We start from the raw sequence: 12,282 nt of genomic DNA, 5'->3' as shown, positions 1-12,282 counted from the left end.
TTCTCCAAGGTGACTTTGTAGATTGCACCTAAAAATGGCATAATTATTTGCGGAGGTAAACTTCATTCTGCTGGAAATGCAGCTGCTAAAAATGTATATTTCACCTCCTCCAGTAAAAGCTTTACATTTTCCCTTTTGTAGAATTTATTTGCCCATCTGAGAGGAGTGTATGCTGTTTATATGTTGTATTAAATAATTCAAAGTTTTTCTACATTGTGAGATACAGTGAGGTCAGTTACATAATGGAGGTGGGACCTATTCTATAATTCTTCCATAACCCTTGTTTGAGGTATAATTTGCTTAATTAATTATGATTTAACAAATCATAAACCAGCACTGTTAGTTTAAAGCTTTGGACACCGTTTTAAGAAAGTCTGGTCAATGAAACTTTGAAAGGCGTCCAACTGTCGCTAAAAATAGCAAGTATGGATCCTTAAACCATCGCCTTCTGGTTCCTTCTACTCAGTGCAGAGAAGGAGTAGGCTACAATCCGTCAGGTGATACACAGAGTCTGGTTTCTGTCAACTCCAAATTAGCAGGGACAAAGAAATCCAGCAGTTTAAAGCGAAACATCTGTGATTCAATAGGTGTCAAAAGTGGACAAAGGAGTAGGCTACAGTACGTGAACTTTACTTCGTGGTTGAATTACCTAGAGTTACCTCATCGGTATTGTAGCTACATCTCTTCATCGATTAAACAGGTAAGAAATTATCTTTTACCTGAGATAGCCTACTGTGTCAGGACCACTTTTAAGACGGTACAAAATCATTCTCGCCTCGACGTTAGTTTGATTGTCAACTCCAAAGATGCGCAGGTAAAAAAAAAAATCAATAATTTGTATTGCCTGCTAAATAGCCATAAACATGGACGACGTGTCCATTCATATTCAAAATATGGTGCATATATAGGCTAACAACTGATGTTTACAGTTTTTAATCCTAAAAACTATGTGTTTGAGCTTCTACAGTATCCCTTTGTAAATATTTATTGCATGCAATCTGACTTCACTATGCTCATTCTACGGTAACTGTAGGCTACTAAGCTACTTTTACCATAAAACAACAACCTCTCTCTCTCTCTCTCTCTCTCTCTCTCTCTCGCTCTCTCTCTCTCTCTCTCTCTCTCTCTCTCTCTCTCTCTCTCTCTCTCTCTATATATATATATATATATTAGTACATTAGCCTATATTAGGCCAAGTTTTATAAGCGACTGAAAAGGTAGACAAATAGTTGGCCTAATATTAATTGGAATTCGTGGACTGGAATTTTTTAGCATCGTTAAAAACAAGAAATAGCCTACAAAGTGTACCATACCTTTCTGGAAAATATCAAACAGACAATTGTTCCACCGTAAGCCGTCCATTATTATGAATATCAGTGGTTTTATTTCCTTTACATGTGTAGGTGCTATATGTTTTGACTCAATACTCCTGTTGCTCATACAACATTATTCCGTGTTTTACATCAAATCCAGTTTCTGCAAACAGGCTGGTACATGTGTGAACATCTGTTACAGTTTCAAAAGGTGGTTCCTCAGGTTTAATCAGCGCTCGCGACCAATGTGTCACAGCTGACGTCGACTGACACTCGGTGGAAGCCCCTCTCCTTCCCTCGCGCTTTTTGTTCTCTCGTTTGCTTCATTCGCCAGGGTTAGTCTTATTTTCACCACCTCGAGCTTCATGCGGGAGCCTTTTTTCTATATCAATGTGCATTAATGTAGGAGACAACGTGGAAGAGATAAGGTGAGATAACCTTGTTGATAACAAAGAACACTGAAGGTCTTTGTTTTTTGTGACATTGGCGGACTTGTTACTATCCACGCGCTTTGTAAACTCGACTTCTGTTGTCTGTATGTTTAACTGCATTGACGGCTGTTGATAAATGTCGATAGAAGGTACGAGAACCATCACTTTCTCTCTGATGTTTTACAAAAAGAAAAAAATACTTTTGTTTATTTAAAATGCGTTTCTTACAGAGCTCTTATCTCCTCACCTGGTACCTTTGTTTTGGATTGGCCAAGGATTTTCTAAATCGACAGTGGGTATACACGACTGAAGGATTTCGGGTTTTAATCTAAATCGGGATCTATACATCCAAACTGGGATCTATGAGTGGAAAAGTGGCTAAGTCTAAAGAAGAAAAGGATGCTTCAAAGGGTAAGAAGAGTCTTAAAACGTCTCGATTCCTCACCGTGCATCACAGATTTAAAGCGACCGTGAGCTCATTCATCTCCCACTCGTTGCATTGTTGCTCAATTGTGAAAACATAAAAGCAGTAATGGAAATTGGCCAAAATTCATGTCAAACGTTGGTCTAGGACAAACGTTTATGAGAATATATATCCACCATATTACACAAGTATGAATGATTAGCTGGTTCGCCGAGTAGGAAAAAACTGCCATCTGATAAAGACAGAAAATCAGCATCTTATTCAGTCTGTTATACAGAGATGAATTATCGGGCTGTCGCTTTAACGAAGCCTTCAATAAAAACCATGCTTGTTCTGTTAAAAGTCCCTTTTATGTTTTCTTCATTGCACATACAGGTCTCAGTAACTATTCAAATAAGCTATTTATCACATTTGCAACGATCTGCGCTGTGTGATGACGCTTATTCGTTTGTTTGGGTAGCTACTGCGCAAATGACCTATTGCGTAAAACGGAGCTTCTGCATGTCTCTGGAACAGCCGCGCTTTAGCTGGATGTAAACTGGCCAACCATTGCCATGGAGACAAAGGGGCTACAGGGTTGCCAAAGAAACCTCCGCGCGATAAATGTGCATGTCTGCCAATGGGTTTCAGTTCAGTTTACAACGACATGAATATGCTGTGGTCCTTTGTTCCGACTGAAGAAACCCCACAGATAAATAGCCTAAAAAACACAAATCGAATCTTACTTTGTCCTAATAAAACGTTTTGTATACTTTCCGTCTCATAGATTTTTGAGTATTTTGTGAAGTTGATTATTTAATTATTCCATAGGCTTACTGATATGAGTGTAATGTTGATCAGAAGTAAAGATGAGTGATTAGCCTTATATGTTAATGGAAAATGTTGTTTATAAGTTTGTTTATTAACATTGTATATTTATTGTATTGTTTATATATGTGCACGAGGAAAAGAGAAAGAAATCCATTCCCCTCTCTACGTAGAGAAAAATGGACAGACAGACAGCTATCTTGGCAGTATGTTATGGACATTTTAGCATATCCTCGTGTATTTTGTTATTATAAGTGTTTATAGTAAATATACAGCAGACTTTGTTGAAAACCGAGAGGAGTTAGTTTTTGTTTTTGTTTTAGGCAGAATTTGTCATAGCATTGTACGTGACTCATTTGCTCAGCTTGCCGGCTTTCATCTTATTTGTTTTGAGCTATTATGAAACACATTGCAGTGGCTGCCTCTACATCATTAAAACTTCAAGGATTGTGTTAATTTTGGGATTCTCACCACCCCTTTTTCGTTTGTCAGTTACCCGGGATGTGTGAAAGTTTCGGTTTTGGTTTTCTGCACGCTGCATCAGCATGAGCAGTGTTGTCATTGAGATCATTTTTGTTTTCAAAGGAAACTATGTGAAGACATTCACACTTTGTGTGGCTAGCAAATTCACAGTAAAAATAGATGTGGGCCGTGGGGAGTTGTTGCATTAAAGGTTGTTTCTACTTAAACTTACCCATAAAAAATCCTTTTGGTTGGTGTTGCCAAATTATGTCAGGTTGATTCAGTCACATAAATTTATAATCTTGTCTTAAAACCAGTTCATTTAAATCTTGGTCTTTATTCACACAAAAAAATAACTTTGAAGTACTATCACATATTTGATAAAATTAGATTGGCATGGCTATTGGAAAAATGCCATGGTGTAACGACAGTGCGCAAGCTTTTGACACATTGGAGTTGTGGTGATGATCATGTTAGCGATGCAAGTTTGAATCTGAAATGCGCACAGATCCCCTTCTCTCTCTCTCTCTTTCTCTTATTTTTCGTCAATATCTCTTAATAAAAGAGGCAACAACTAAAAATTGACAATGTCAGCTATATGCTCGTTTATATTTACACCATTATGATTTTTTAACCATATATGTGTTATTTAGGGCTTGATAAATATCAGTCTACCCTTGCACTGTAATTTAGGGCAATGGTGCTGAATGCTCAAGGGCACTGGCTAATTAGCCAGAGGATGAATGCCACAGGCTCTGGACTGGCTGAGCAGGGCTTGCGAGTCTTTCATATTTCCTTGCAGATGAATTCATCTCCAGGTCAGATGCAGTGCCAGATCAATAGGCATCCAGAGCATAATTTAGAGAGGCTTCATTAATCACAAAGCAGCAGAAGCTGTTTTTTTGTGCCCTGCTCTGACACCTGCTCTAATCTTCTTGGCATAGCTGCACCCTGACTGCTGCAGCATCCAAATTCACTGATCTGCTGGACCCAAGTAAATTAAATAGCTGAATGGCTCGTGTATAAAGGGATGTTTTCTACAGTTCGTTTCAGATGGTTAAATGCTGCCAGTAGCTTTAAGCAGCAGACTTTGAACTTGTTGTTTGGATGTTGCCGCCCCCAAAGTGAGGGGAAACACATTTTGACACTCAAATGCAAACATGCTTTAAGTTCCTGAGTTCCAGAAATAAAGTATTACATCATTTAAGTCATTTCACAAAACTAAGAGGGCTGTTGTGTTGAATATTAATATGATATTCAGTACAACAGACTAATATCTACTGTTCAAAAGTTTGGGGTCTGATTTTTAAATGTCTTTAAAAGAAGGCTCTTATTCTCACCAATTCTGCATTTATTTGATAAAAAAAATAGTGTAAAACAGTAATTTTGTGACTGTAATAACTGTTTTCTGTTATTTATTTATTTATTTATTTTTGTCATGGCAAAGCTGAATTTTCACCAGCCATTACTCCAGTCTTAATATCTTGCTAACCCCAAACTTTCTCCATCATCAAAGGTAGTTTGCTTCCACATTTTACCGCTTACTAGTGTGGAACAATACAAGCACAAACTCCCCATTATCACAAAATGACCCAATGTTGTTATATTAAAGGTGCAGTCTGTAAGAATGACAGCTAGTGGTCGAAATAGGTACTGCCGTCCAAATTCAAAATATTGGAGATCGTTGTTTCCCCCGCCCCTTCCTCCTCAGACTCGATGCACATGCAGGTTGCCAGTTTGAGGACACGTAACATGTGAGCGCAATTGACGATGAAAGCCGAGGAGACTTATAAACTAAGTTGATTTATTCGCGTTTTAATATGCTCTCGTCCATAGAGATTTTTAGATGGATACCAAGAATTTTTAGGTTGGTTAGAATCTGCAATCTCTGACCCAGTTTGTTTGCTGGCTATGTTTCCTGCCAACTGGCGTACCGGGGTGTCGAAATATTATTGGGTGAATTGGCAGTGGGCGAGATCACACCGACCAAAACAAAAATAGACATTAAAACACGGAACGCACATTTCAAAGTAAAAAAAAAATGTCTGTAGAAGTGTTTTTCAGAGAAACGAGTATATATATTTCTATTTATATATATATATATATATATATATATATATATATGTATATGTATATGTGTGTGAACATATATTATGGTATTTTTATACTTTAGTGAAAAAGTTATATACAGCACCTTTAAGTATTTAATATAGGTAGCAAATGATGTTGCACAATACTAATTGTTGCACGAATCGTAATCATTTTGGAAGTGTCTAATGTTTGTATAATAAGTGTTTTGTAAAGGCTGTGTAAGGGCGGTGTGATTCAGGACAGTGCTACACATTGTAGTCTACAGCTTCCTCAGCGCTTTCAGAAATCTCAACATGCAGCCCTAGAGCAAGACTCCATCTGCATTAGAGAGCTGTCACTCTGCATCAGCTCCTTGCTCTCTGAAATGTTTGGGAATGTCCCGGGCCTGTCTCTATAGCTGTTCCCTCCACCTCGTAAATGACGGCTGTGCTGGTAAAAGCAGCATGATTAGTGCTCTCTGATTGGCCGGCCATTACTCTCTTTAGTTTGATCTCCAGCTCCTCACAAGACCCCACCGATTATCATAACAGCAGCCTCAAAACATGCCTGAAAAGAAGAAGAGAAAAATTAAAATTTTGTTTTTGAGAACAGTCATGAAATTTCAAGTGTCTCTCCTTGCTTTGGCAATTTGCCTGAACCCAGCATTATGGTTTACTGTATTTTTTTTTTGTCGTAGTGGGATGCATATTCATGCTAGAATTAATATTCATGCAAACCATGGTTATGTCACCTTCAAATATAGTAGAGCAAAAAGTAACCAGGTGAGCCTCTTAATTAAATGCTGTGACCTTAAACTCTTCAAATACCTGTGGTGATGTGAGAGGAGCAGTAATCCAGAGAGCTGAATGGACTGGAGGTCTGAGCTACCCTCTTAGTTCCTGTGGAAACAGCTTTTGTTCAGATGGCAATTTATAAATTATAGGTCACATTGCTCAGATCAGATGGTCTGTTCACTGTTCCCATTCTCAGCCTCAGTGTGTAGGCCTACAATCTCGCTGGCCCACTGGTGCATATATTGCACACAGAACTGGACAATGCTTTTTTGATCTGGCAAGGATTTTTCTGATTGGCTGTCTTTCTTCTGGAAGTAAAGGGGACACATGATTTTATATGTCTGCCTTGCAAACAAAGTTGTGCTTTCAAGAATACAATGGCGAGTCCTATTATTATTACATTCTATCTATTTTATTATGATGTACAGTAAACGTCATATAATACAAACATAATCTGTGGTTGCTGCTGTACATTTCTCTCTTGTTCTTTTTTTGTCCAGCCCTTTTTACCCTGAACCTTTGATTTATTTGGGGTTTTTTTACTGTTCATTTGTCATGTGAATAATTTGGACGTTTTAATATAACATGTTCTGCCAATGCTGAGTTCACAAAGTTCAATTATAAGAGGAAAAAATTATTGATGTGAAAGAAATGGCAGAGAGAAAGAGAGCAAGTGACCTTAAATGGTCTATTGTGATGGAGTTTTCATATAATGACTGATGACAGCAGTGGCCTAGTGATGGTTGTAATGGGATTTATGCAGCAATACATTTATGGGGATTAAAACCCAATCAGTCCTTCTGTGTTGTGCATGTAGGCCACTGCTGCACATCCTCTAAATCAGAATATTCAATATCTCAGCGTTCCTCTTCGTGTTCCTCCATTTAGTTATCACGAAGCCTTTAATGGTGAGGCTATTCAGCAATTATGTATTTACTATTTTCCTATATGTATCTAGTGTGTTGTAGGTTTCTTTGAGAACAGTGTGTTGGGTATTATTTTCAGCTGAGTCATAATCTCTGAAATAATCGTGTTCATAATCATGTTTTACTGATCTAGCTATGTGTATTATTTGTTGGGTTCTTTCATTACACTAATGGCTGGATTCAGTGACAATTTTTTGTAGGTGTGGGATTACGTGACAATTCAGGATTTTGGATTACAGGTCTGAATGGAATTGTTTGAGATTTAGAAATGCATTTTCATGCCATTTGTTGATATAAAGATAAGCCGCTTCGTTTTGTCATTTATGTACAAAGGCTTTTCACTTTTTATGTTGCTATCTAAGTTTTGAAGTACACTAGGGCAGTTTAGAGGACAGTAACTTGTGTAACATCATGGAATGTTTGGAACAAGATTCATCCACAAACTATTGTCAATTCCTGCATTCCAATTCAGAGGCTTGCATCATTCAAAGGCCGCATTAAAATGGCTGTTTGTTTTTCCCTGGGCATTGAAGAATACAACAGATTAATCCTTCGCAGCCTACCCTACCCCAGAATTCATTGTATGCTGGTGACGACAGGATATTTTTTGAGAAATTGCTGGATTATATTTTCTTAATTAGTAGCAAGTATTGGGTTTCAATTTACTCAAATATTTTATAGATACAAAACAAAATAAAATAAAAATATAAAAATGGAAATTGCTTGAACGGTGGGCTCATTATTATTCTTAATGACAAACACAACAACAAAACAGTTCTACCAGATATACTCGGCAGATAAAATGATGTAACAAAAGCATATATTTATTAACAGCCCAGCAAGCAAATATTTAGTTCTTTGGCATAGACCCCGTCCGTAGCACACAATCCGAGGGTAGCGGAATATTGCATTTCCTGGCTGCAGGCGAAGGCAGGGGCGCAGCCGAACCCCTGGGAGGTATGGGAAGGGACCATCCTGCTGGTGGTGGGGAGGATGGAAGTAATTGTTTGCGTCAGCATCTGCGAACTCAGTACCGATCTTTTATACTGCAAGTATTAGAACATGATTGGTTAGGTGTGAAGGTAATAAGTGACGTAACGATTGAGTCTTCCTGGCAGAACTTACGCTTAAGCTTTCATTACTATGACAAAATCGCTTATATTAAACATAGAACTTTTATTTTACAAACTAATAATATGGCTTTATTAAATAAAAGAATAAGCATGGCAGCCTCATTCTTATGGTGTGCTTTAAGTAGTGTAAATGAAAGTGTTACCTCCGATACTGCCACCTTCATCAGGAAAAAGTCTACAGATTGCCTCATTAATGGTGGTGATGGCGCAGTGGATAAGACGCATGCCTTTGGTGTGAGAGACCCGGGTTCGAATCCACTGTGTGACACCAATGTGTCTCTGAGCAAGACACTTAACCCCTAGTTGCTCCAGAGGCGTGCGACCTCTGAAATATAGAAATTGTAAGTCGCTTTGGATAAAAGCGTCAGCTAAATGAATAAATGTAAAATGTAAATTAATATTTGCTGGTTCCCGATTAGCTTTGGGTTTAAATCCAAAATATTCCCAAATAGGCAATTTACATTTCGCTTTGAAACTAAATCTTCCGCCATCGTCTTGTCAGCTCGTCTCACTCTCGTTATGCTGATAAATTAAATCTAAAATGCTATTTTACATAGTTTATACTCATTATTATGTACCGAGTAGGACCTAGGTGAACCTATTTAGACAGGTTGTGAACCCTGATTTGTTTTTTAGACAGTTGAATATAACTTTCTAAAAAGTCCAATAGAAACATTACTGACGCTTGTCAACGGCAGCTGTCACAGTTGCTACGTGACCAGAAAAATTGTCCTTATGCTAGAAGTCCCATTTAACAACGCTCGCTCTGACATTTGCAGGCTTCGAAGGTGTGGCCTTGGAAGTCTGCGTCCTTTGAAAGGATGCAGCCTCTGAATTTGGACCCAGCTAATCTGTTCCTTTTGTATAATTTTCACTTTGATTGTATGCACAAACCATAGGTTTGTCTGAGCCTCAGACTTAAGTTTCCAAGTTGCACTTAAAGACCCCCTGTGCTGAAAATAAAGTTTTTAATGTTTTTTATATGTCTGCGTGGTGTCTTAATATGCTTTAAGACAAACCATGTGCAAATTCATCAGTCAACACCATTGCTGAGGATTTTTTTCCTTAAAACTGCAGTGTACCAAAGACAATCTCAAAGGGTCCCAGTTATCTACCTTCACAAATACGTGACCAATCCGGTCAATGTGCAGGCTTTTCCACAGTGAGCTCAGGAACAACTTCAAGAAGGGACAGGAAAAATCAGGTACATATAGCAATATAGCGGGTGAATTATGTATATGATGTATTTTACGATGTTATGATGAATTATGTCTTTCTCCACTGACTTTCCATGATGTTTAAAACATTTCTAAGGAGGCTGATTTTTAGAAGGTATCTGTGTGACTCTGAGATGGTGAATGGGAACGTGGTTTGTAACAATAACAACAAATTGAACACATTGTCAAGCCGAAACCTAATCATTTCAATTACGGTTATGTATTCGACGTTGTAGAGAGTGATACATAAAACGCATTACCATTCTGAAATATCGACTCGTAGACAGCCCTGTATAATTCGCTCTTCTTCTTATTTTCTGAATCTGTTTCTGTTTCAACATATATGGCTGAATTACACCAATATTTCCACTTTCCATTGTGTAGCATTTACTGCAGTTGACTGAGTGGATCAGGTAGTCCGAGCTGGTGTGATTGAGTGGAGGCGGGGACCAATTTGAATATTCAAGTATTTACTTATCTTAAATGAAGCAAGGGTGTAGTTACATTCAAGCTATTTTAAGGCATGAAAAAATTATTTAAAAAAAAATTATTTTAAATATGTAATTTTAATTATTAAAAATTGTTATTAAATTAATTATTAAAAATTGTTTTTTAGGGATAAAATTATTAACTGCAGCAGGTCAACTACTTTAAAGGAATAGTTCACCCAAAAAAATTAATTTACTCACCTTCATGTCATTCCAAACCTGTTTGACTTACTTTCTTCTGTGGAAGGAAAGATATTTTGAGAAGTCTTAGTGTTTTTTGTCTATACAATATAAGTCAATGGTCACCAACATGTTTACCAACATCCTTCAAAATAGTTTTTTGTGTTCTGGAGAAGAAAGTCAGTCATACAAGTTTAGAACAATATTATGGGGACTTTATTGTTGACTTACGAATAAACATTTAAGTTTAAAAAAAAATTATTTTTTTTTTAATTAAAATTGTATTAGATAAAGATAGTTAAAGAAATTGTTGATTCCTACTTTTCTCTTTTAGAAGGGGACCTATTATGCCCATTTTTATAAGATTTAATAAAGTCTTAGGTGTCCCCAGAATGTGTCTGAAGTTTCAGCTCAAAATACCCCCCAGGTCATTTATTATGGCATGCCCCAAATGTGGGAGTAAAAACATGCTGTTTTCATTTGTGTATCTTTAAATGCAAATCAGCTGCTGCTTGCCGCCCCCTTTCCAGAAGAGGGTGGTGCCTTTACAGCTTGTGCTTCGGATACTCTGGCAACAACAAAACTGCAACAAATATGTCAGAAATTGTCAATACCGGTGTTCAGCCTATATATGGTCGGGCGATATGAGCAAAATCTTATATCACGATATGAGTAATTTTATTTTCGCGAAAACAATATATATCACAATATAGTTATTTATGCTTTAAATTCGTTTTTTATTATACCAACTCTTTGGATAAACTTTTTAAAATTTCATAATTCTTGTCACCATTTTCAATATCACAAGAAAACTATTCTTGTGATATTGAACCATTTTCAAAATCACAAGAAAACTAAATAATCACTAGAAAACTAAGACCAAGTAAAAAAAAAACACTCTTACGCTTACTGAAGACAAGTAAACAGTGATGAAGAAAGAACAAATAAACTAATAATTAAAAGCATAGAAAAACACAACTACAATAGAACAAAGAGACAAATGAAATGGACTTAAAAACTTTAAGCACTAGATATAAGAAGTACTACACACACTGTATAAAGTATAAAATGTATCAAATGTATAAAAAACATTGCTTAGTCTTCACTGTGTAAATTAAATATACATTTATTCTTAATAAAGTTAAGGTATTCAGTGAAGAGCAGTGAGAGATTTTCTCTTTTTTGTTGTTTGATTAACATTAATAATGGCAGCATGTAAATATGGATGCTGTCACTTTAAGTCCAACTGCACGGATCCAATATACTTGTGTGTTTTCTTTCTCAACTGTTTGTTGACTTAAGAGATAATTGACTGTGTTTACTTGCAAAGACATAGTTACTTTTACGCATAAGTATGTGTGTTTAACTGTTCAAGCCCAATTAGTCGCTTTATTAGTAGCGGTTTCAAGTGCCAAGTCTCTCAGAACGCGCTCAGAAACAGTCTCTCTGACAGCACGTGCGTATAGCAAAATGAGTTGTCTTTTGCTACTTACTGTGATTCAACAGTTGAAAATCACTTGTTCTTAAACTGTTATACCTAAAAACACATGCAAATGCTTTTGTGACTGCATTGCACATTAATGTGAGCGTGCGTAATTGCGATAGAGACGATAGTCCAAAATGGTTGACAAATTTATACCGGTTAATCGTGTCTACCAGTATATCGCCCATCCCTAGTTCAGCCTTATATATTCAAACCGGAGTCAGAATTTCATAAATTCACAAATTCATGAATGAAATTCATCCACTGCATCATCAGTAGCTTAGATACCTGGAGATTATGGAGTCTTTAATGTTCATAACTATACATCCAAAAACAGAACAGGTGTAATGATTATGTAGCTCAGACATTTTATCACTATAGCTACTCTAGCGAAGATATAAACATGGTGGACTATGTGCGGCTCACTAAGGGCAGGATCTATGCTAATAGGGCAGAGATCGTTACCAGTCATTGGCGGGGCTTGCCCTACTGTGATGCCACTGTAGGGAGAAAACTGGAACAGCTCGTATTAAAGCTACAATATGTAATTGTTT

General features: G+C 37.0%; 1 protein-coding gene across 7 annotated transcripts in view; it reads left to right on the top strand.

Annotated features, from left to right (window-relative positions):
* Nucleotides 1-464: 464 nt before the first annotated feature.
* The window catches only part of fgf13a (fibroblast growth factor 13a), a 153,476-nt gene continuing 141,658 nt past the window's right edge, over nucleotides 465-12,282 (top strand). For 2 of the 7 annotated variants that reach the window (XM_077236230.1, XM_077236225.1), the window contains exons 1-3: nucleotides 465-497; nucleotides 588-700; nucleotides 1,975-2,155. In XM_077236230.1, the coding sequence (XP_077092345.1) occupies nucleotides 2,107-2,155 (49 nt within the window). In that variant the 5' untranslated portion in view covers nucleotides 465-497; nucleotides 588-700; nucleotides 1,975-2,106. Of the gene's footprint in view, nucleotides 701-1,565; nucleotides 1,894-1,974; nucleotides 2,156-12,282 lie in introns of those variants that run through there. The other 5 variants (XM_077236224.1, XM_077236223.1, XM_077236228.1 and 2 more) reach the window with 5 other exon arrangements.

The sequence above is a fragment of the Siphateles boraxobius genome, unplaced genomic scaffold (assembly GCF_051911475.1).
Source record: "Siphateles boraxobius isolate OS27281-9 unplaced genomic scaffold, OSU_SipBor_1 2, whole genome shotgun sequence".
Taxonomy (NCBI): Eukaryota; Metazoa; Chordata; class Actinopteri; order Cypriniformes; family Leuciscidae; genus Siphateles; species Siphateles boraxobius.
The sequence above is the reverse complement of the archived record's forward strand: the minus strand, read 5'-3'. Positions and strand labels throughout refer to the sequence as shown.